The following is a 26,617-nucleotide window of genomic DNA, read 5'->3' on the forward strand; positions in this document are numbered from 1 at the left end:
CAGTGTAGGCCCTAAGAACTTCTCTTCAACTGTCACAACAGCCTTGCAGCTAGTCTCCTCCAGCACATCAGCCACATGACCACCAAACACTTTCTCCTCAGTCTGGATCCCATCAGGTTACTTACTCCCGTTTAAAATCCTTCAATGGCATGCCGCTGCCTATAAAGAAATCCAAAATATTCAGCATGCCAGAAAAGGCTGTCTGCAGTCTGGCCTCTGCTAACCTCTCAAGCTCCATCTGCGCTCCTTCCTCTTGTTTTCTATCCATCAACTCGGTTCTCTCCCTTGCTTATCTTGCGAATGCTTCTTTCCCTTGCTTATTCATCAAACCTAACAAACACCTGCTCACCCTGACACTGCTCAACACAAGCATTATTTCCTTACTGCACCCTCTCAGACACGTGTTCCTCCCGTTCTGCTCATACGCGCATCTCTAGAATGTTACTTATTCCATTAGTATTTTACTATTATTCTTTCTCTCCTTTTGGGCTGTGAGTTCCCCAAAGAGAGGAATTTTGTCTTTTTATTGTTGTTGTTGTTGAGCTGTGTATCACTAGCTCCTAATACACTGCCTAGCACATATTAGAGTTTAAAAACATTCACCAGTGCTAGCCCAGTACTAGCCAAGGAGCCTATGAGCCTAATTTTAGGCAAATTTCCCAAGAAGAAATAAACAGGACTGGTTAAATAATCTCATCTATAAAAATTACAGTAAGTAGGCAGAGTTAATCAATACAAATAAATATTTTTAGATTATAAACTTTAGAGGACCAGGTGGTCTCATAAAAATAACGAAAAATTTAAATATGATCACATACTCAAAGCTCACATAAGAACAGTAGTCATTCACATATAATTCCTAAAAATAACAGAATCAGTACACAGCCATATTTTCTATAATCATAGAGAGTTCAGAGCTCAGAAAGCTGAATCATTGCCTTATTTTCATTACGTTAAAAAAAAATTAAAAGCAGGGGCGCCTGGGTGGCTCAGGCAGTTGAGCTTCCAACTCTTGATTCCAGCTCAGGTCATGATCTCAGGGTTATGAGATCCAGCCCTAAGACAGGTGTCACACTCAGCAGGGAGTCTGCTCCCCTCTCCCTCTCCCTTGACCCCCTCCGCCCGTGCACATGTGCTCTCTCTCAAATGAATAAATCTTTTAAAAAATAAAAATAAAAGGGGCGCCTGGGTGGCTCAGTGGGTTAAGCCGCTGCCTTCAGCTCAGGTCATGATCTCAGTGTCCTGGGATCGAGCCCCGCATCGGGCTCTCTGCTCCACAGGGAGCCTGCTTCCCTTTCTCTCTCTGCCTGCCTCTCTGCCTACTTGTGATCTCTGTCTGTCGAATAAATAAATAAAATCTTTAAAAAAATAAAAAATAAAATAAAATAAAAAGTAAAAAGCAACATTTGTTTGTTGGTTTTAACACAAGGGGTTCAAAACTGAATTTTCCCTGTGTCCACTGCCAAAAATGTTAGTACTTCCAACCCAGGTCCTTCATGTTTGTGTTTCCTTTCTTTTCCACACCAACTATTGCAATCTCACTCTCTCACTCTCAACCTCTATCATATGGCCTCATCTTTACAAAAGCCCTCCCTAAAAGTGCTATCTACAGCATTAACAAAAAGAAGTCTCCAGATCACAACCATCCAGAATGATTTCCCTGAAAACTGAGATGGGAAGGCAAGGAAAAAAAGTCTTTTGATACCAGACATTGTAATTTTAACACCCAGCATTTCTAGCATTACACTAATGCCATACAATTTTGTTGGTTCCAACTACTAGTCCTTACTAGTTTAATAATAGTTGATATTAGCTTTCCTACATTTCTTGGTAACACAACTTGCAGAAAATTAACCATGTGTTTAACAATGAACACAAATAATGAATTTAGCAATTCTATACATGATACTTTAATATTTTAACTGTTGGAAGAACTCACTGGAAAACCGTTAATAATATGATCATCATTATTTAGGAAGCCAGGGATTATTATTAATCTAAAAAAATTAAAATTTTGTAGTACCCAAATTGGTGAACAAACAGTAACACACTTATTAAAACAGATGTATTATTATAAAATATCACTAACCATCCCCAGCAGGAAGTCCTCGCTCCTTTTTTTCATCACATTTGTTGCATTCACTGAAGTAAAGCAGCAGGAACATATCCAAGAGTACCCAAATCAAGGAGGTGGCTAGGACCACCTTGCAATATGCAAATTTTCTCATGGCACTTAAGTCAAATGCAAAATTTTAAAATATATATATATATAAATATACAAAGGTCATGAAAATTATTCCAATCCAGTTTCATCAGAAATCACGTTCATAACCTATAGAGACAAAAAGAAAAAAAGATTAACTTAAAAATAACTATAATGAACTATAAGACTAATTAAGACTAACATGCATAAGAAATTTTAATATTCAGAATAAGTTTAAAAATCAGACTTAAAAAATCCTTATAAAATACAGAAAAATTAGTAGTATCAAGAACATACTAACAATTCCTACAAATAAACACTGAGTCGTCACTAGACATTCAGAAACACTGAGGGAAAGTGTAATGGAGAAGAAAAGAGGATCATAGGATCTGAGACCTAGTCCTGGCTCTGACAGTAATTTTACAGATGTCCTTGATCTTTAGTTTCTATTCCCCTACCCCTACCCCACAACCTGTGAAAATAACATGAGAAAATGACTGGAGAAACTGTTGCCAAATTTGGAAAATCATTTGGGATAGTGTGACTACTAACATTTCTGCTACATAAGGAGGTCATCTCAGGGAGCTCTGGAGGAGACTCAGGGACCTCAGAGAGGCCAAGAGTAACTGTGATGAACAGCAGACATGGAAGCTCAAAGGCCTATCTCACTGCTGAGCAAAAGGGAGACAAGCCAAGTGCATGCAGATGAAGGAGATGGAGGAAACCCAAACTTTGCACATATGCCTCACAGTGAAAGCCAAATGAGCAGATGTTCTCAAGGACTGGGCTGATGGGTAACACAGCAGCTTCTCAAAGGGCACCTGAATGTTCCATGGTGGGCAGCAGAGGTATCTGCCTGAACAATTCAGACCAGGCCAGAGAGTTTATCTATAAAAAACATATAATAGCTCTTGCCTACTTCACGAGATTGCTAGACAGCAACCTGAAAAGCACCCCCCCAAAATCCTAAGGGATACTTAAAAAGTATTATCTGTGCTCTTTTCTCTCTGGGACTTCTCTCTTGCCTATATTCCTTCCTTCATCAAACCAACATTTCCTGACTACACAGTGAACAAGGGATGCATGTTACTGCCATATTCTTGCCTCAAAATCATACCTACTCAATATTTGATATCGGGTCACATGCAGTGAGCAACTACTGAAGACTACGGTAACCATGATGAGGGGAGAACCAAAAACATTGTAGTGCACAGTCTCATTAAACAACAGTTCTCTCCAGAAGAGCTAGATGGATATAAATTTATCTTCTGTGCTATTTTACACGAAAGGCTACCTCTTTTGGTCACTGGCAAAGTAAACAATGGTACTGCTGATACAGTATCTGAAATTCAAAAGTAACTTCATGTTCTCAAAAATCTGATTATTTTTTTTAATGCTTATAGCCCAGATTACTTCAATGCAAATCTCTATTATTTTGCATCCATTCCTATTTAATTTTTCCAAGGCAGTACAGTTCAATTCAAAAAGCACCCTTAGCTCCTAGGATCACTAACTCTGCATCATATGACCCAACAAAGGTAGGAGAGATGGGACATTTCAACAGACCTATTCACTTAATTTGTAGCTGGAACTTCTGCCAGAAAAGCTAGAAAGACTTAAAAACATGATAATCATCCTCTAACATAGTAAGGAGAGGCTAAATTAGTTTATTTACTAGTTATATATTTTGTTTACTCTATTTCTCAATCAGAACCAGAATCAAACATATTCATGCACTTATTAATTTGTTCAATGCACACAAACTCAGTAAAAACACGGACTGTGTCAAATGCATGGAATACAAAAATGAACAGAATGCACACCCCTTGTCCTTATGAAATTTAGAGCTGGCTCCAGGAAAGCAGGATTTAGGCAAACAGCCACACATACATAAAATTTCACTGGTGATCATTGTTTTGAAGGGAGGTACACAGCAATATAAACATCTGTATTACAAAGATTGGACTTTGTCAGGAAGACTTCCCTGAGGAAGACAGGATTTGAGAGGAAAATAAGCATTGGGGGCAGTGAGTAGCAAAGGCTATGTAGCAGGAAGGAGCCCAGCACTGAGAGGTCAGGGGATCAAAGACAAAAGAAGAGGAAACTGCAATGTGAGATAAAACTGGAGCTGGATAAGAGTGGCCAGACTCAAGACGTACTCGGGGACAAACTCAACGGGATTTAAGGACAAATTAGATGGGGCAAAAGAGGAGGAAATCCTGGCTTGTACCAATGGATGCTGAGTGGTGCCAGTCATAGAAACAGGAACCAAAGAAAGAGGGCAGATCTTTGGAAGGGAAGAAGATGCAAGATGGGAAGAAACTTGTTTGACTTTGGACATGTTGAGTATCAGATAACCCTGATACCTTCAAGAAGAGATATTAACTGCAGCTAAGGATACAAAAGTTTGGGGCCCAAAGGAACGGTCTAAGGTAAAGGTATAAGGACAGAAGCCCTTGCTCCTATGCAACATTGCTGGGGCAGACAGACTTTTAAAAAAATCAATATGCAAACAATTGTTTGGAGTGTAATTTCCCTCCTAGCATGGGGCTGCACTTGGTGACATGCTTCTAATCAACAGAATATGGTAGAAGTAATGGTGAGAGATTTCAAGCCTGGTCATAAAACACACATCCTCAGCTTTCTCTCAGCTCACACTCTGGGGAAAGCCAGCACCCCAATGTCAGAAGGACACTGAAGTATCCTTATACAAAGGTCCACATGGTAAGAAACTGAAGCCTCCTAAGCACAAGCAGTACTATCGTGCCAGGCATGGAAGGGAATTTGTGGAAGCAGTCACAATCAACCCTTCTGATGGCTGTGGCTCCTGCTGACATTCTGACTGCAATATGCAGAAAGATCCTGAATCAACACCCCCCTACTAAGCTGCTCCTGCATTCCTGACCCAAGCAAATACAAGATAAAAAATGTCTATTTTCTGAAGCCATTGCCTTTGGAGGTAATTCATCAATATAGGATTTTAACAACAAAAAAGGCCTAAAAAGAGAATTCTTTAACCTACAGTAAAGATATTTAATGACACGACTTGTTGACTTGTCAAGCACTTCTGTAACATGAAATGATTTATGCAACCTTACTTCAATTTCACATCATACTAGAGTCCAAGCAGTAAGTCAAGAAAAGGAATAAGGATGAGGGGGAGAAAAAGAGACAAAATTATCTGCAGATGACATGATTTCTATCAGAAACTTAAAAGATATCAATAGATAACTCATTACAGCTAATTTATGACCTCATCAAGGTTGCTGAATGCAAGGGATGCCTGGATGGCTCAGCTGGGTGGGCATCTGCCTTTGGCTCAGGTCATGATCTCAGGGTTCCGGGATCAAGCCCCAGGTCGGGCCCTCGCTGAGCTGGGAGTCTGCTTCTCCCTCTCACACTCCCTCTGGGCTCTCTCTCAAATAAATAAATAAAATCTTAAAAAAAAAAAAAAAAAAAGTTGCTAAATACAAGATGAACATGTAACAATCATGTCCTGTATAGTAACAGTAACTACTCCAAATATGTAAAAGAAAACAAATCATATTCAAAATAGCTATAAAAACCCTAAGATATTTGGGGATAAACTTGAACAAAATAGGGGCTCCTGGTGGCTCAGTCAGTTAAATGTCTGCCTTCAGCTTGGGTCATGATCCCAGGGTCCTGGGACAGAGGCCACAGAGGGCTCCCTGCTCAGCAGGGAGCCTGCTTTTCCTTCTCCCTCTCTCAAATAAATAAATCTTAAAAAAAAAATACAAAAAACCTTTAACAAAATACGTGCAAGACACAGAAAAAGTTGTAGAGCTTTACTGAGGGGTATAAGAGAACTGACTAATGGCTAGTTATACTATGTTCAGGAGAAAAAAAAGTAATAGCCTCTTTCTAAAATTAATCTATAAATTTAATACAATTCTTTTTTTTAAATTTATTTATTTATTTGACAGATAGAGAGTACAAGTAGGCAGAGCAGTAGGCAAAGGGAGAAGCAGACTCCACGCTGGGCAGGGAGTCCAATGTGGAGCTCGATCCCAGGACCCTGGGATCATGACCCAAGCCAAAGGCAGTCGCTTAACAGACTGAGCCACCCAGGCGCCCCTAAATTTAATACAATTCTAATCAAAACACAAACGAAGCTTTTCGGGACTGGATTTATAATAAAGCCGAAAAATCTAAAACCATGTGTTTCTCTAAAACAAACCCATACATGTACAGAAAACTGGTGCTACTACAGATGAGAGTAGAAAACTGACAGAGGGACAAATGGTTTCCGTATGATACAAAACAAATTTAGATTCTACCTTACACTAGTAACAAAAGAAAATCTGTGAAAAGATAATAACAAGGCCAAAGTTGTCAAAACAAAGTCACAGTTATTCTGGCCTTTTACTTGCTGGCTGAGGTAAGTATGGCTCTAGTGCTTTAGCTTTTAATTTTATAGTTTCCACTTCCAGTGAAGTGTTTAAGGCCAACATTTCTCCCACTGTCTTTGAGTTGTCAAGTGATTACTTTACTAAAATTTAGCAATGAGAAGACTCATTCACCAGCCAAAAACATGAACCAATTTTTAGGTATCAGCATACTCTCATTCTGACTATTTAACAAAAAATTAGTTAAGAACTAGTCTAAAAATTCTATACTAACTAATGTTCACATGCCATATAAATGTAGATATTCTCTTTCTCTAATTGTTTCCTAGGTGTTACTCCAAGTTCAGAGATTGGGAAAACGTGTTTATCATTTGGGGTACTTGTGGTATAGACTCCTATAAAATTTATCAGTATCTTAAATGGAATGTCAATTTCCAAGGTGATAAACTGACTTAACATTTAGCAATACCTTTAAAAATTAATATTTTTCCTAATTATAAAGTAATATTTGCTCAATGCAAAGGATTTGGCAAACAAAAAAGTAAAAGACAAGACAGAAAACCCCCTGTAAACACTCATCCCAATTGAACAATACCACCAATTGGTTAAGTGTCCTCCCAGTCTTTGGAATACAGGAGATATGTCTTAAAGCAACTTTGTAATGTCTAGTTTGATTCAAACATTTAATGTCTTAAGTGTCCTTATCAGGGAGAAAAGAAAGGAATGGGTGTGACTTTAAAGGGGTAGCAAAAGAGATATTTGTGGTGATACTGTATTTTGATTTTTCTTTTCTTAAGATTTTATTTATTTATTTGACAGGGATCATAAGCGGGCAGAGATGCAGGCAGAGAGAGGCGGGGCGAAGCCAGCTCCCTGCTGACCAGAGAGCCTGAAGCGGGGCTTGATCCCAGGACCCCGGGACCATCACCCAAGCAGAAAGCAGAGCTTTAACCCACTGTGCCACCCAGATGCCCCTTGATTTTTCTTTTAAGTTATAGGTTCAACAGACATTTCTAACCCCTATTCCACCCCAACTACTGGATATCACGTTACAGGCAACACTGGATGTCTTAAGGGTCATTTCAAACTAGCCTTGATATTTACAAAGCTATGTCAAGGGGCACCTGGGTGGTTCAGTGGGTTAAAACCTCTGCCTCAGGGTCCTGGGATCAAGCCCCACGTTGGGCTCTCTGCGCAGTGGGGAGCCTGCTTCCCTCTCTCTCTTTCTGCCTACCTCTCTGCCTACTGTGATCTCTGTCAAATAAATAAATAAAATCTAAAAAAAAAAAAAAAAAAAAAAGCTATGTCAAATGCCATATATTAATGTACCCTAAAAAATAGACATAAAATAGATATAAACCAAGGGGGCTTTCTGGTTCATGATGCTGACTCTTGCTCTCACTCTCCCCCAAAGGTTTCTTCTGGTAACAGACCCAGCCCCCTGGTCAGAAGACAGTCAAGTGACATGGCCAGGCCAATCAGAGGACCTCACCCCTTGGCTTTTCAAGTCACAGGGCTGGAGGCTATACAAGTAGCTCTGCAGTCAACCACACTGCCCAACACCTGGAGAAAGGCCACCTTCAAGTCCAAGAGAATGAGCCCAAGGAGAGGCATACAGAACAAGAGGCAGAGTACAGATGGCGACCAAGTCCCTGACACTTCCTTTGCTTATTTGTGGAGCATAAGGAATGATACAGAGGACATGGGGAGATGGAGAGGAGAAGGGAGTTGGGGGAAATTGGAGGGAGAAATGAACCATGAGAGATTGTGGACTCTGAAAAACAATCTGAAGGTTTAGGAGGGGCAGGGGGGTGGGAGGTTGAGTAAGCCTGGTGGTGGGTATTATGAAGGGCACATACTGCAAGGAGCACTGATTGTGGTGCATAAACAATGAATTCTGGAACACTGAAAAGAAATTTAAAAAATAAATAAACATTTAAAAAGAAAAGAAATCGGTTCCTAACACAACCAGAACACCTGGGATGTGGAGAGGTGGGGAGGAAAGAGGAGAAGACCAACAGGTGAAACCAAGCAGGTTCTATTCAACGGATGAGGTTCCATTTTACTAGTTATAAACAACTGTACATCATGAGGCAAACTATACTATTTGAAAAGATAATTTTTAATACTCCAAATCACAGAAATACATCAAATATCAAAAGTATGTAGGAGGAACATCACTGAAATAAAGGATCATAACACAGGACATGTATCATGTATCCACCACCCAGTTCAACAATAAGAAAGTAATCTTCAAAGTTCCCTCTCCAATACCATCGCTTTCCCAGCTCCTCAAAGGCAACCTCTATTCCAAACTTACTATTCTCTCTTTTCCTGACAGTTTTACTTCACTGATAGTCTTAGCAATGCCTTCTTTACATGTGTCTGTTTCTGAATTGCTCATAAATGGAAAAATCTGTCTTCCTTTTTTCTTTTTTAATACCAAGTTCCCAAGAGCCATCCGTATGTTGCTTGCAGTTACAATCAACTTGTGTTTACTACTCAGTAGTATTCCACTGGCTTAGCATACCACAGTTTATCCACTTCATGCTTAATAGACATGTGGTTCTTTCTAGGTTTCTATACTTACAAACATACTGTTAGGAACATTCCTAAACATGTATCCTAGCACACATGTGCAGGAGGAGTAAGGGGTGCAGGGCAAGGGTGGTAAACTTCTGCAAAGGACAAGATGGTAAATATTTTAGGCTTTGCAAGACAGATCTACAGTGTAAGCATTCAACTCTGGTACTACACCACAAAAGCAGACATAAATGACATAAACAAGTAAGTGTGACAATATTCCAACTGAACTTTATTTATGGACGGTGAAATCTGAATTTCATGTAATCTCCACATTATAAATTACATAAATTTTGTTTCACTTCACAATTTAAAAAATGTTAAAAATCTTTTTTAACTCACGAGTTGTCACACCAACCCCTGAACTAGAGAACACACATAAAGGTATTAGGTTATAGGGAATGCATATTTTCATTAAGACTAAACATGACCAATTTGTTTTCCCAGGTGGTTGATGCAAAACAGTAAGCAAAATGAGAGCTCTGGATGTGTTCGCTGGCAACACTTACTAATGTCAGACTTTCTTATTTTCTGACAATCTGGAGTGTGTAGTTGGTATCTTTTTTTATATATATATTTTATTTATTTATTTGACAGAGATCACAAGTCGGACAGAGAGGCAGGTAGAGAGAGAGGAGGAAGCAGGCTCCCCTCTGAGCAGAGAGCCCAATGTGGGGCTCGACCCCAGGACCCTGGGATCATGACCTGAGCCAAAGGCAGAGGCTTTAACCCACTGAGCCACCCAGGCACCCCTGTAGTTGGTATCTTAATGTAGTTTTAATTTGCACTTCCCCACTGTCTCTGATATTACTGGTCATTCCATTTCTGCTTCTCTAATGTGCCTATGAAGTCTAGGCCACTATTCAATTCAGTGGGTTGTTCTGTCTTTTTCCTATTAGTTTCTAAAGACCTTTGTGCAGTCTGGATTCTAATCTTACTTTGGCTACATGCACTGCAAGAATCTTTTCCCAGCTTATAGCTTGTCTTCTTAATAAGAGGTAGCTTTTGTGGTTTACATTTTCTATGTCTTAAGAAATTCTTTTCTATTTAGATATCATTAAAAATAAAGTTCTAATGTCTACAAATTTTTAAGTTTTACCTTTCAGGTTTAAGTAGAGATTTAACATCGCTTTCTTCCATGTGGCTAATGAAATGTCCTGCCACACTGTGTGGAAAGTTCATCCTCTTACTAAAGGTGTACATGCAATGCTACTTTGTCATAAACTTTGTCATAAACTAGATTTCCAGGGTTCTATGTTCTGTTCCACCGACCCATCTACCTTACACCACATTGCTGTCTGTCTTACAGCTTTATAGCAATTCTTGATATACACTAAAGAAGTCTTCGCACCCTGCACTACTTCTTGAGGTGGGCCTTGGCTACTTTTGAGCAACTGGCCTTCCTTAGGTGTAACAACCATAATTCCTAAAAATGATATTCCACCTACTGAAAAAAGAAATCTAGTAGTTAAAATTTACATGTCTATGATAGAACAATCCTACTGTTAGGATTAAATTCAATTTTAAAAATGATACAAGTCATAGAGAAGAAGTTGGTAATGAGGAGTTCAATTCAAAAGAAAAGCCATTCAATTCAAAAGGAGCCATTCAAAAGAAAAATTCCAGGGGCAGCTGGGTGGCGCAGTCAGTTCAGCATCCACCTCTTGGTTTCAGCTCATGTCATTATCTCAGGGTTCTGAGACTGAGCCCCAAGTGGCGCTCTGTGCTCACCACAGAGTCTGTTTGTCCTTTACCCTCAACCCGACTTGTGCTCGGGCTCTCTCTCTCCCTCCCTCTCTAAAATATATTTTTTAAATGCTTAAAAAGATAAAAGAAAAATTCTAAAAATGTCTTACAAAATGGTATCATTATTAAAACGTGCAGCACCTAACTTTTATGTCTAATATACTGTTGTTCCTTTAAAAAAAGGGGGGGGGTTTCAGTATTTTAGAGTCACAGTTCATACCATGCTCTCTGGGTATTTACTGAGTCTTCGCCAATTACATTCTAGATACCAGGTCAGGTACCTAGGTGGTACAAGCCTGAAGGCAATGATCCACACCATGGAAGCCCTTATTACACAGTTAAACACCACCTAAGTGATGCACCATTCACATTACAAAAGAGAAACATCAACTCAGGAAGCCTGGGAGTACAAAGACTTACAGATAGGGAAGTTTCTAACTAGTTTTTATCAAAAGGCAGTAAGATATTAAACTTTTCTGCAACAAGGTTGGTTCTTTCTTTCTTTCTTTGTTTCTTTCTCTTTAAGATTTTATTTATCTTTTTTGACTGAGAGAGCAAGCAGGGGGAGCAGCAGGCAGAGGGAGAGAGAGAAGCAGGCTCCTAACTGAGCAGGCAGCCCTGTGCAGGGCTCCATCCAGGACCCAGGGAAGGCAGACGCTTAACCAACTGAGCCACCCAGGTGCCCCGTCCCATTTTGTTCTAAAGAACAGTGCACTGCAGGATCCACACCTGTGGGATTTTACTAAAGAAACTCCATGGTCAAGTAAGTTAGAGAAATGTTATAGACTCTCTATGCCCTGGGAGATCCATACTGCACGTTATTGCCCTAAAGGTTCTGTAAAGTTTGGCAATAAAGAAACATATCTAACTCTGTTAACTCAGAGTACTTATCATTTTCAAGCAGAGCTTTCTCCATCAACTTTGTCTTTTTTGCAAAATACAGATTTCAAATAGCAATAGATAAAGTAATAAAGACTGGTTTCAAATCCTGGAATCAGCCAATTTTTAAACTATGAGTTATTCTTTTTCTGAAAAACTGGTATTTCTGTGCATCTGCAAATTCCATAAAAAAGAAATCCTATCGTGTTCACAGGAAGATCTTCATAAAGTGAGGGTTAATTTTGTATTATTTTAATTTAACTGTTTACACTTCACATTTCTGCACAACCCACATAGTTGTGGACAAAAAATGGTAAATCCAGAAGTCACCATTATATAAATTCCCAAAAGAAAAGAATCTAAAAGAAGTGAAAAGAATTCTAAGAAAAGTGAAATTTAGCAACTATATTTACTATTTTTTTTTCTAAGTTTAGAATATCAGAGTCAGAAAAAAATATCAGCATTAAATGTTACATTTAACAATACAACAGGACGTTGTAGGGAGAGAGTTAACACTGCATGTCTCTTTTACTCAGGCTTTCCTAATCTCTGGGGGATGCCTGGAGCCATGGTAATGACCCCTGGCCAAACTCTGAGAACTAAACTGGAATGTTCACAGTCACTGGCTAAGGATGTTAGAGACAGCAGGTCAGGATATATCAGGCTGTCAGCATTGTTTAAAGTAGGCATCAAGATTTATGATGTGCACCTGGTATCTGGTCAGGGTCCTAAGTTTTAGCCAGCAAGGCTGGCCACAGAAAAACATGTCCACGTGAGCCTCACAGAGGAAAGACATCAACATTTGTGTCTTATCTTCCTAGCATTCACCTGCATGTAGCTTCTTCCTGCTGTTCCTGTACTGCATCTTTTGCTGTAATAACCTTAGCCAGGAGTACAACATTATGTTAAGTTGGGGGAGTCCAGCAGATTAAAACTAATGGGCAGTTATGGTACTCCCATCAAAATAAACACCATTAAAACTTTTGGTTTGCCATAACACCTACTTCTAAATGGTACATGATCATAATCACAATCTGCTTAAATGAATAAACCAATGTATAGGGTAAAAGTGAACACAGCAGTCACAAAATTACTATCCCTCGAAAGGGCTTGGTTGCAAGGTGGGCCCTTGACTGGCATCTGGTACTTAAATGATAAACAATTCCCTACACTGATATAAAACTCACCTTAAATGGTAAGTGTACCTAACTGTGCCTAACCCATTTGTCAAACAATAAAGTTTGTGCAAAACATATGACAGCCTTCTGGGAGACTCAAATTTTGGTACATGCTAGGCCACAATGACCAGCCCCAATGAAAACACTGGCACTGAGTTTAATGCCCCAGCTTGTAACACTTCACCTGTATTGTCACAAATCATTGCTAGAGCACATCGCGTATGACTCCCCTGGGAGAGGTTCTTGGAAGCTTGTGCCTATTGTCCTCCAGACTTCACCCTATGCACTTTTCCCTCTGTCAATACTGTTTTGTATCCTTTCACTCTAAGAAGTCTTAGTTTTCTTATGACTACATGCTGAATCCTGGTGAGTCCTCCTAGCCAATAACTAAACCTGGGGTGGCAGTGGGAACCCCAAACACAATCAGCATATTAAAAGAGAAGTGAGTATCTATTAGTCCAAATGCTGATATTCAAATCTGGGTTCAAGTTTCAATTCCAACACTTACTAGCTAAGCAATCCTAGAAATGTTACTCTTTATTTGCATATATCTGGGGCTCTTCATTCCTTTGAGAAAAACATGCCCACCTTATAGTCCCATTTCATTAAATTAAATGAGATAATGTACATCACTTAGGTATCAGCACACACTCAGTAAATATTAAATAGTATTTCTAGAGGTACTTTCTTAGATGAAACACCAGGAACTTTTATACTTGTACTGATGCAATGATTATTCAAATGGTCATGCAGAGTACTACAAAAAGAAACTCAGAGGTAAACTTTAACTGAATCTTCAACACTGATTCTATGAGTGATTCCCAGTCCACATGACAGGATTCCTGGGTGAGCTCAAAGCACATTAAACCCCATATAAAAATTTTTTATTCCTAGACTTATATTCATCTAGTCTTCAAACTGACATCCCTGAGGAAATATGAATGCACTAATTAATCAGCACTGGGACTGTGCCTGATGGTTACATTTCTCAACTGAATTTGCATTTTAATATAAGCCATTCACTTACGTATAGATGAGGGAAAAGTCCCATCAACACAAGTATGAAACCTCCACAGCTATAAGAGCAAGCCCCAAGGCAAAGAGAAGTACAACCCTGAAGTCATTCACTCCCAGCTATCAACTTACCCCAAAGTGGTTTTTCAAATGAATTCATATCCCAAATCCACATGTCCCACATTTCCTGTTGAAAAATAAATTTCCTAAAATCAGATTATTACAGAAAAACTCTATCCTCCCCCCTTATTACTTCAGCCAACCTATCCCACTGGACTCTAAGTCAGCCATACCAGAGGGCAAAACTCATGTCTTATTTAGCCAGATCTCTAATGCTGAACACGGGCACATAACAGGTGTTTCCCCAAAGCTTGCACATAATAGGTGCTCAGTTAATGTCTAATACATGAATAAAATATTACTGAGAGCCAACAGCAAGTTCAGTGGAAAAAAACTATCGTTCCTCCTCTTAGAAATCTATCAGGATATTCACTTTCCAGGTGGGAAGGCCAAAGACACAGAGCTAGCACCTGCAGCAGGTACTATTTATTCCTTTGTTTTTTAAAGATTTTGCCTATTTAGTTGATAGAGAGAGCACAAGTGGGGAGGAAGAATGAGACACAGACTGCCTGCTAAGCAGGGAGCCTGATGCAGGGCTCCATCCCAGGACCCTGGGATACTGACATGAGCCGAAGGCAGCCACATAACAGACTGAGCCCACGCAGGCGTCCCAGTACTGCTTATGCCTTACCCTCCTCCACATACACTATGCTTCACTCCATTAGATCTCCAACTGAATTCAGCTGATCATTCTCTGCTAGACTACCTTTTCTCTATTCATTCAAGCTAGCCATTGCTCTTCTATTCCTCTTCCTGGTGCAAGTAACCAAATCTCAACAAACAGGACCGAAGGGGAAAATTGTTGGGGACATTTAGGAAAAGTTACGCTGTCTCAGAGGTGTTGAAGGAGAAATTATACCTATAGTAGGGGAGCTATTTATGGGTGGGGAGGGAAAGCACACGGGAAGTGTATCTACACCTTCCTCTCAGTTTTACTGTAAACATGTAACTGCTCTAAAAAAAAGTCTTTAAAAAATAAAACATGAAAGACTTACACAAAGAAAGGTGAAACCGCTCCTACTGGAGTAACCCTCCCACAAACAATAATTACAAACTCTGGCCCAAACATAAAAACCACTACTGAAAAGCACTGGATAGGTTACACAGGTGATGGGGATTGTGGAGGGCCCTTGTGATGAGCACCAGGGTTGCATGGAAGTGTTGAGTCACTATATAGGATGACTGAAACTAATATTACACTGTATGTCAATGGGAATTCAAATAAAAACTTAAAAAAAATTTTTTTTTAAATTAGAGAAGCACTAAACAGCAACCAAAACACAGAAAAGGCACCCCTTGAAACAGGGGAACTATACTAGGTGAGATTTGCCTTTTTATGGCTGCTTGCCTGAAGGCAGAGACCACCCTGCAGCATGTGCAGCAGGTAAAACTCAAGAAGGAGCTCTCACTCTCATTGGCTTGTGGCATCAAAGGATGAAGGCTGGGGCCAGTAGAACAACTAGAAAGTAAGGAAGAAAATCCTAGATATATTTCTGTATGTAAACCTTACCACAATCCTTACCTAAGCCCTAAACACACAACACTGGAGACTCCAGAGGTCCCAAAGAAAAGAATTGGCTAAAATGGCTGAAAGAACTGAGCAAGAGATCAGGTTGCTGCCCAATGCAGGAGAAACAGAGTTTGGGATTTAAGTCCAGCCAGTTAACTGTCTGCTAGAACAACAAAGAATCAATACTCTTTCGGAGAAAACAGAATTATGGATCACAAAAGCATTTATAACATTCAGTATTCAACAAAAAATTACTAGACATGAAAATAAACAAGAAAATGTGACTATGGTTAAAAAAAAAAAAACCAGTCAATATACTTTGGACACAAGATTACCCAGATGTTGGAATTAGTAGATAAGGGCTATAAAGCAGCTACTAACCATGTGTTCAAGAACTTAAGAATAATAAAGGAAGAGAAGTAACTCATCAGGTAAATACAAAGCATAAAAAGGAACCATTCAGGACCACGAAGAACACAAATAAATGAAGTCTGAAATACAGAATTCATTTAACAGGTTCAACAGCACATGAGAAGTAAGAGATACAGGCATATCTTAAAGATACTGTGGGTTCAGTTCCAGACCACCATAATAAATAAAGTGAGTAATATTAATTTTTTGTTTCACAGTACATATAGAAGTTTACATTTTAGTTTATTAAGATGTGATAGTATTGTGTCTAAAAAAACTAATGTACATATAAAAATATACTTCATCGCTAAAAAAATGCTAACTATTATCTGAGCTTTCAGAGTCGTAATCATTTTGCTGATGAAGGATCTTGCCTCTGCGTTGATGGCTACTGACTGATCAGGGCAGTCGATGCTGAAGGTTGGGCTGACTGTGGCAATTTCTTAAAATAAGACAACAATGAAATGTGCCATATCACTGACTCTTCCTCTCATGAATAACTTCTCTACAGCATGCTAGGCTTTGACAGTATTTTACCGACAGCATAACTTCTTTCAAAATTAGAGTCAACTGGGGTACCTGGGTAACTCAGTTGCTTAGGTGTCCGCCTTCGGCTTGGGTCGTGATCTCAGGGTCAAGGGATGGAGCCCCGCTTCAGGCTCCCTGCTCAGCGGGGAGTTCACTTCTTCCTCTCCCTCTTCCCCTCTACCCTCCACTTTGTGCTCTCTCTCAAATAAATAAATAAAATCTTGAAAAAAAATTAGAGTCAATTTTCTCAAACTCTACTGCTGCTTGATCAACTAAATTTAAATGATATTGTAAATCCTCTGCTGTCATTTCAACAATCTTCACAGCATTTTCACCAGGAGTAGATGCTATCTCAAGAAGCCACTTTCTTTGCTCATCACAAGAAACAACTCCTCATCTGTGCAAATTTTATCATGAAAGTGCAATTCAGTCACATCTTCAGACTCTACTAATTCTAGTTCTCTTGCTATTTCTACCACATCTGCAGTGACTTCCTCCACTGATGTCTTGAACCCCTCAAAGTCGTCCATGAGGGCTGGAATCAACTTCTTCCAGAGTCCTGTTAATGTTGATATTTCAGCCTCTTCCCACATTATGTTCTTCATAGCGTCTAGAGTTTCCAGAAGGTATTCAACTGACTTTGCCCGGATCCATCACAGGAATCATTATCTATAGCAGATATAGCCTTACAAAATGTATTTCTTAAATAATAAGACTTAAAAGTTAAAAATACTCCTTGATCCATGAGCTAAAGAATGGATACGGGTTTAGCAGACATGGAAACAAGTCAATCTCATTGTGTATTTCCATCAGCGCTCTGGGATGACCAGGTCTATTGTCAATTAGCAGTAAAATATTTAAAGGAATTTTTATTTTTTCCTGAGCTGTAGGTCTCAACGATGGGCTTAAAACCATGTTGTAAACAGATGTGCTATCATTCAAGCTTTGTTGGTCCATTTCTAGAGAAAAGGCCAGGATTTAGCATAACTCTTAAGACCTGGGATTTTCAGAATGATCAATGAGCACTGGTTTCAACCTAAAATCACCAGTTGCATTAGCTCCTAATAAGAGAGTTAACCTGACCTCTGAAGCTTTGGAATCAGGCACTGACTTCTCCTGTCTAGCTATGAAAGTCCTAGATGGCATTTTCATGCAACAGAAGGCTATTCTGTCTATACTGAAAATCTGTTATTTAGTGAAGACATCTTCATTAATCACCCTGGCTGGATCTTCCGGGTAAGCTGCTGCCACTTCTTCATCAGCACTTGGTGCTTCACCTTGCACTTTTACGTTACAGAGATGCCTTCCTTCCTCAAACCTCACGAACCACCCCGCCTGCCAGCTTCAGACTTTTCTTTGCAGCTTCCTCACCTCTCTCAACCTTCATGGAACTGAAGAGAATTAGGGGCTTGTGCTGGATTAGGCTCTGACTAAAGGGAATGTTGTGGCTGGTTTGATCTTCTATTCATACCACTAAAACTTCCTGCATATCAGTAATAACACTGTTTGGCTTTCTTATCACTCTTCACTGGAGTAGCACTTTTACTTTCCTTCAAGCACTTTTCTTTTGCATTCCCAACTTGGTTGGCAGATTATACAGAGCTTTCGCCCTATCTCAGTTTCAACATGCCTTCCTCACTCAGCTTAATCATTTCTAGCTTTTGATTTAAAGTAAGAGACATGTAATGCCTCCTTTTACTTGAACACCGAGAGGCCACTGTAGGGTTAGAATTGGCCCAATTTTCATATTCTTGTGTCCGGGTGAACAGGGAAACACAAGGAGAAGGGGGGAGAACATGAGAGGGGGTAGACGACAGTCGGCAGGTGAAGCAGTCAGAATACCCATAACATTTACAAATTAAGTTCACCAGATCTTATATAAGCACAGTTTGTGGCAGCTCAAAACAAGTGCAATAGTACATCAAAGCTCACTGATCAAAGGTCACCATGACAAAAATAATAATAATGAAAAAGTCTGAAATATTACACAAATTGGACATAAAAAATTTGACAGAGACTCAAAGTGAGTAAACACCACTGGAAAATAATGTCAACAGACTTGCTCAATATAGGGTGCCACAAACCTTCAATTCGTAAAAAACATGGTATCTGCAAAGTACAATAAAATGAGGTATGCCTGTAAAGGCTCAGTCAATTTAAAGATACATAAAAAGCAAGTATCCAATCTGAAGATCTAGAAGAAAAATTTTTTAATGAACAGAGAGCCTCAGTGAATTATGGTACAATATCATAGAGTTTAATGTATGTGAAATCAAAGTGCCAAAAGGAGAAAATTATATAAAAATTATATATACAGAAAAGTTAATGCAAAAATAACAGCTAAAAATGTCCACAACTTGGAGAAATCACAAATCTAAGTCCAGTGACCCCTACACATGATAAATACAAAGAAAATCCCAACTAGAGCTCATCATATACAAAAGCTAAACACTAAAGATACAGAGAATAACCTGGAAGCAGCCAGAGGGAAAAAAGACATACTATATGCAGAGGTAAAAAATGGCTGACTTCTCATTATATGAAACAATTTTCAGGTAAAGAGAAGCCAAAACAACTCATCTCTTTGCAGACCTGCACTACAAGCAAGGCTAAAGGAAATTCTTCAGGCAGAGGGAAATGACACCAGATCTGTAAGGAGAAAGGAAGAACAGAAGCAATGGTAAATGTAGGAGCCAACGGAAAAGCCTGATTCCTCCCTCTTGCTTTTTTTTTTCCTCTTTAATTTTTATTTAGGGATACCTGGGTTCAGTCAGTTAATTGTCTGCCTTCCGCTCAGGTCATGATCTTCGGATCCTGGGATTAAGTCCCCTATCAGGCTCCTTGCTTAGCATGGAGCCTGCTTCTCCCTCTGTCTGCTGGTCTTCCTTTTTGGGTGCTCACTCTCTCTCTCTGACAAAATCTTTTTTAAAAAAATTTTATTTATTTGAGAAAGAGAGAATACACAAGGTAGAGAGTACAAGCAGGGGAAGGAGCAGAGGAAGAGGGAGAAGCAGGCTCTCCATTGAGCAGGGATCCCAATGTGGGGCTTGATCTCGGGACCCTGAGATCATGACCTGAGCCAAAGGCAGATGCCTAACCGCTTAACCAACAGAACCACACAGGCGCTCCTCCTTCTTGCTTTTTTAAAAGACATATGGCTGACTAAATTAAAACTCTTAACTTTGTGCTGCAGTTAAAAAGCTCATAGTTGGATCTTGGGAGCAGGCGGGCGGTCCTACGGGAGGCAAGCCGCCGCCGGTTCCCACCCCTTGCCTCTCGGCGCCCCCTCAGTGCTCTTAGCTGAGTGTCCCGCGGGGCCTGAAGCGTTTACTTTGAAAAAATTAGAGTGGGGCGCCTGGGTGGCTCAGTGGGTTGGGCCGCTGCCTTCGGCTCGGGTCATGATCTCAGGGTCCTGGGATTGAGGCCCGCATCGGGCTCTCTGCTCAGCGGGGGGCCTGCTTCCCTCTCTCTCTCTCTGCCTGCCTCTCCATCTGCTTGTGATTTCTCTCTGTCAAATGGATGGATAAAATCTTTAAAAAAAAAAAAAAAAAAAATTAGAGTGTTCAAAGCAGGCCCGAGCTGCCTGGATACCGCAGCTAGGAATAATGGGATAGGACCCCGGTTCTATTTTGTTGGTTTTCGGAACTGAGGCCATGATTAAGAGGGACGGCCGGGGGCATTCGTACTGCGCCGCTAGAGGTGAAATTCTTGGACTGGGGCAAGACGGACCAGAGTGAAAGCATTTGCCAAGAATGTTTTCATTAATCAAGAACTAAAGTCGGAGGTTCGAAGACGATCAGATACCGTCGTAGTTCCGACCATTAAAAAAAAAATAAGTAAGAAAAGAAAGTAAAAGAAATTTTAAAAAGAACAGAAAACAAACAAAAAACCTCCTAACTTTGTAGTGCATTAATTTCTTAATATGAAGATGTAATATGTGAAAAAATTAGAGGAAACAACAAAGGTGGGAGTTAAGTGGAACTACATAGCTGCCAGGGACTTGTTTTACGTGAAATACTATAACCTAGCACCCACTCACAATATTTACAAAGAAATCCCAGGAGATTGAAATTAAGAATAACCTCTATTAGCCTGATAAAGGATATCTGCCCCAAATCTATAGAAAACAAAACAGTTTCTCATAAAGTGGTGTAAGCATTCTCTTTCAAGTTAGTGAAAGGATAAAATGTATTCTGGCACTTCTTACTGTTAAGAATGTACTAGAAATTCTACCCAGAAGAGTAAAACAAAAGATTTAGGAATTGGAAAGAAGAAGAAAAACAAAGAAAGGGATAGAAAAATCCAAAACAATAAAGACCATGAGAACTAATGAAAACTTTTGGCAAGATTGCTGGATACAAGTTTAACAGGCAAAATTCGATAAATTTTTATTGCCAATAACTAGAATATTGCTTAAAAAGTTCTTTAAAAAATAAAAACATCATGGTCAAATATGGATAGTTTATTAAAGAAATAGATTCTCTCAATATTAATCTATATACTTAATACAATTCCAATCAAAAATCTCAATACAATTTTCTTTACAGAACTGTAAAAGCAGGCTAAAATCACATGGGAGAACAAAGACATGAAAGTCAATAAAATTTTGAACAAGGTGAAAGTACTTTGTCTACCATATACCAAGCTACAGTAATTAAGTCAGTGCGATCCATGGCAGAGATAGATTAAGGAACCAGTAAAACAGAAGAGAGTCCAGAATCAGACCCACATGAATATGCAACTTGATATAGGACAGAGGTGGCACTACAAATCAGTGCGAAAAAGACAGGCTGTTTAATAAATGTTCATCCGCATGTAAAGATGAAATAAAACTCCTATCTCATGCCATACAAAAGAACAATTCCAGGTGAATTAAAGTTTAAGGATATATATTCTACAACTTTAAACTAAAATATAGGCAAGTATCTTCTTATCTTTGGGTAAGGAAGAATTTCTTAATACTCAAAAAGCACACACCATAAAAGGAAAAAGTAATCTCCACTACATGAAAGTTAATTAAAAAAAAAAAAAAAGAAAAAAGATTTTATTTATTTATTTGACAGAGAGAGAGAGAGAGCACACAAGCAGGGGGAACAGCGGAGGGAGAGGGAGAAGCAGGCTCCCCACTGAGCAGGGAACCCAACATGGAGCTCCATCTCAGGACCCTGGGATCTTGACATGAGCTGAAGGCAGACACTTAACTGACTGAGCCACAGATGCGTCCTAAAAATTAATTTTTAAAATATAACCAAAGATGTCATCACAGATAGTCAAATGATAAACCAAAGACTAAGGGAAAATAACCAAGAAAAGATTAATATCAGAATGTATTAAAAACTTTTCCAATTCAAAAACAACACACAAGTGAAAAATGGCATGGTAATGGGCAAATGAGAGGCAAGGAAACATATATAGCCAATGAATGTATGAAAATATGCTCAACTTCAGTAGCCTGCAGAAAAATGAATTTGACCTCATTGAACTGGCAAAACACAAGTGTTAGTAAGGAATAAAGAAATGTGACACTCAAAAATGTTGTTCCTAGTAATTTGGCACAGCCACTTTGGAAAGCAATCCAGCAATATCTAGAATAGCTGAAGAAACCACTACCCCATTATTCAGTAATTCAACTTCAGGTACGTACCCTGGAGAAACTCTCACACATATAAGGAGACATGCACAAAGACTACAACATTGTTTATAATGGAGGGGGGATAGGGTGAAGGTAACAACCTAAATACACAGCAAGAGGAAATGGGTAAATAAATTGTGTAACAGAATATACAAGCAGTTAAAATTAAACAAGAACTGTATGCATCAACATGGGTAAACACTGTTGAATGAAAAAAAGCAATACATGCAGGATATGTACAGTATGTTCCATTTATAAAGAGTTTTAAAGCTATTCGAACAAGACATTATTCATAGACACAAACACATACTGTAAAGACAGAATAACATGTAGAATATAATATACCAAAGTCACATTATGGATATTTCTGAGAAGGGAGGGAAGGACTTCAATAATACTGGGCCTTTTTTTATATAAAATAAATTGTGGCAGACTGCTACAATTTGGTTTCTTACCCAATTCCTATTTTCCTATTTGGTCTTACAAATCAAACTACTCTAAGAGTGGCAATTTACACATCTTGGCTTGCACAGTGGATTAAGGTAGCCAATAAGATAAAATCAAAAATCACTGGATTGGGCCATGGGAAAGATACTGAAAGGGTAAGGACTTCATGGAGACATGGGCCCTTTGCCTTACTCCCTTTATCCTCCAATCTGGGATAAGAACATGAGGGATGGAGTCACAAGGACCTGCTCAGCAACCATGAGATGACCTTGAGAAAGAAAGCTACAAGCTAAGGACTGTAAAGCAGAAAGATAGATGCACAGTCTTTGTTGACCACATAGCTGCCATGTCCTGGAAGGAAAAAAGGTCTCTTTTAAAGCACCTTTTGGTGGGGGTGGAGGGGGGGGTGGTGTAGGGATCTTTCAAATGCAGCCAAACCTAATGCTACAATTAGAAGCAGAAGAAAATAGGGGGGAAGATGTTAAGACATAGGGGAAAGGAAGATTCTGCTACTGTACTTTTCTATGTTTCTAATTTTTTATTAAAAACTCTTTCACTGGGCGCCTGGGTGGCTCAGTGGGTTAAAGTCTCTGCCTTCTGCTCTAATGATCTCGGGGTCCTGGGATTGAGTCCCACATCAGGCTCTCTGCTCAGCAGGGAGCCTGCTTCCCACTCTTCCTCTCTGCCCTGCCTCTCTGCCTACTTTGATCTCTGTCTGTCAAATAAATAAAATCTTAAAAAAAAACAAAAACAAAAACAAAACAACTTCTTTCACTTCCCAGATTTGAAACAGAGTTTCTCAAATGTTAACCACAGACAACTGCTGGCCCACAGATCAAGAAAAAATACAAAGGCAACACATACAATTTATGAGGTGGGCAACCAGAGTGGATAAAGAACTCACTAGAAACTGGCCAACCACTCTTGGAGAATGCCTACAGCTACTACGGTATTGCCACCAGCACTGCTGCGGCCGGTTTGGATGACAAACAATCCCACAGTCTCTTGGCTCTGGGCTAGGAATGAGAAAAACCAAAAACAATCTGCAGACTAAACGGAAATCTCTGCTGTCATTCCCTTTCCCTATTTTTCCTTTTCCATGCATTCCCCAGAGCTCAGGGCCATAGTATTCTGTCTCCACAACTGGATCATCAGAGGAGCAAAAATATCACAGAACAGTAGTACCTTCAGAGGAAACTCAGTTGTCTTTTACAATCGCAAACAGGAAGGTTCTTTTGAAAACTACTTCACCTAAAACACTGTCTGATGTTACTTCGATATTAACTCAAGTGACCTTCTCCAATCTAAAAGGTTTTAAAATTTGTTCAACAGACCAGATGAAAACATAAGTTTGGAATGAAGGTAGGTTTTAGATTCCGGCCCCAGATAATGGTCTGAAATAGTTATCATGTGAAAAACAACAGAAGAAACAATGACAAAAACTCTTATTCACTTACTGGCCTGTTACAGAAAGATAATGATCTAGTCAGTCATGATTTATCAAAGGTACCACGCAGTGCAAAACATGCTCTTCATCTTTTTTCTTTAGCTAGTCAGCAATATGGTACCTTCGTTTTTGTGGATTTTTTTTCAACCCTAATTTGATTTCTCACTTACTCGGTTTCTCCCTAATGCCACTTAATTTCGTTTCTCAGCTTGTAACATCAGTGGTTGTTCTGCATTCTCTCCTGCTGATTTTACTCACTTTCTGGCCTCTTGCCTTTTGTTTCTGTGAATAGCTATTCTCTGCTTCACTCCCTCAGTATGGTTTTCCCTACTCTCAGATGGCTTCTGCATGGATACTAACTGAGATCCACACGAGGCCCTATCATCCCAAGAGCCTTTTTCCTGGAATTTTTTTTAGCCCTTTGGGGGTAGATGATAGGATTTGCTTCCTGATCTCACAACCAAACAAAACCAAAAAACCACAGTGATCAGGATGTTTACATTTAAGAATGTAATAGAAAGCTGACAGGAAAAGTTTTTTAAATCCCTGAAAGAATCTTGCTATATTCACATCAATAACCCAAAACATTTCTGCATTTTTTTTTCAATTCCACTTAATTCTCAAAATCATATTCTGCTAAAACCTCTGAATACTTGGGTTCTCTCTCCTTCCTACTTACACTAAACAGTTACACATGTATTTTTTTATTACCAATAAGAATGTAACTAAAAGATAATTTTTTCTGCAGATGACCTTTTTCCACTTCAGATTTAGAGAATTTAAGAACTGCGTTCACACACAAGCAGATTTTTTTTCAAAAACACATACTTTGTTACAGTCTGGATTTAGCTTCCTTCTTATCACTATAAATTCAGAGGAATAACTAAAATAGTGAAGATACATTTAAACATTATCGAAGAGCATATACTTTTTAATGAATATAAAATAATTTTACAGCTTTAACAAGAAGTACGAACAGCACTGCAGAGAACAGTTAAATTTAACTACAACTCAGTTTTGCATTTTGCTGCGCTGTTAAGTGTAGTACTGCCCTATATACATGAAGTGTGTGATTACCAAAAAAAGAACAGCAAAGCAGTCTTAAAGGAGAAGATGAAAGCTTTACCTGATACAGCAAAGTTTATGGTTTTATGATAAAGAAACTTAATCTTGGGGCGCCTGGGTGGCTCAGTGGGTTAAGCCGCTGCCTTCAGCTCAGGTCATGATCTCAGGGTCCTGGGATCGAGTCCCGCATCGGGCTCTCTGCTCGGCAGGGAGCCTGCTTCCCTCTCTCTCTCTCTCTGCCTGCCGCTCTGCCTACTTGTGATTTCTCTCTGTCAAATAAATAAATAAAATCTTAAAAAAAAAAAAAAAAAAAAAAAGAAACTTAATCTTGAGGGAGAGTTATTTTAAAAGGAGCAAAGCAGAAAGGGAGAGAAATAATAAAAGCTACATATTGTTCTATTTCTCCACAGAAGAGTTGTTTGTTTTTGTTTCATAAAAACCAAATGCAATGTGTGGATTTGTTAGACTTCTGAATCTATAAACTAACTCAAGACATTTTAGGGACCATCGACGGAAATCTGACCACACACTGGGTATTAAATGATACCAAAGAATTACTGTTAATTTTACCAGGAATAACAACAGCATTATGGCTAGATTTGAAAAAATTTTCTCATTTTTAAAAGATCCATACTAAAGAATGTTAGAGGTAAAATGACATGATGTATTACTTTAAAATATTTGGGGCTTGGGGGTCAGGGGAGGAATTGAGAGGTGAAACAAATCTTAATCTTTGCTGAATATCAAAGACGGAGACAGGTTTAAGTGGGTTCGTTTTATTATTTCTTCTACTTTTATATATGTTAGAATTTTTTTGAAATACAAAGAAATAACTTTTAAGTTTATTCCAGATAGCTAAAAGCTAAATTAGGATTATGAATGGTTTAACATTCTACTCTGGCAAGCCAAATACTGCAAACATTAGTGTTTTGTGAACAAAATCAAGGCATCACTACATTCATTCACTTAACTTCAATTTAGTAATACCTATTTACTATATGCTAAGCATTTCACCAGACCTGAGAGAGCAAAGAAGAGTTAGACAATGTCCCTGTTGCTAGGGACAGGACAGTCACCATGAATACCTGTATATAAGATTCCAGGTGGTCTGGCAGAGGGCACGGAGCACAGCAGCCACAGACAGATGACAGAGAGGGAAAATGTCAGACTACCTGTCATGTTCCATACACATTACAACCAGGTATCACTGCCACCCAAATGGGAGAGGAACCGCTAATGAAGCTGTGTGTGTCTTTACACAAGACTCTACCCCAAGCATAAATGAATCCAAATCTGTGGGTATGGGGTTCCTCTACAGATGACTGTGTATGAGAAAATTGTAGCCTAACAACAAACCTTTCAAGTGGATTTTATATTCATGTTTCAGCTGAGGAAGCTGAAGAGTCATAGGTTTTAAGGGTAAGCAAAACTGCACATTTGAAGACCTGAAAGGTCTAAGAGGTCAGAAAAGAATCTGGAGAGCAGTA

At 39.1% G+C, this 26,617-nt stretch overlaps 1 protein-coding gene across 2 annotated transcripts in view; it reads right to left on the minus strand.

Annotated features, from left to right (window-relative positions):
* The window catches only part of GALNT1 (polypeptide N-acetylgalactosaminyltransferase 1), a 123,787-nt gene that overhangs the window by 64,228 nt on the left and 32,942 nt on the right, over window positions 1-26,617 (minus strand). The window contains exons 2-3 of one of the 2 annotated variants that reach the window (XM_059140898.1): window positions 14,103-14,157; window positions 2,090-2,332 (exon numbers count right to left, since the gene is read on the minus strand). In XM_059140898.1, coding sequence (XP_058996881.1) covers window positions 2,090-2,228 — 139 coding nt within the window. In that variant the 5' untranslated portion in view covers window positions 2,229-2,332; window positions 14,103-14,157. The remainder of the gene's footprint in view (window positions 1-2,089; window positions 2,333-14,102; window positions 14,158-26,617) is intronic. The other variant, XM_059140899.1, reaches the window with a different exon arrangement.

The sequence above is a fragment of the Mustela lutreola genome, chromosome 11, assembly GCF_030435805.1.
Source record: "Mustela lutreola isolate mMusLut2 chromosome 11, mMusLut2.pri, whole genome shotgun sequence".
Classification (NCBI taxonomy): domain Eukaryota; kingdom Metazoa; phylum Chordata; class Mammalia; order Carnivora; family Mustelidae; genus Mustela; species Mustela lutreola.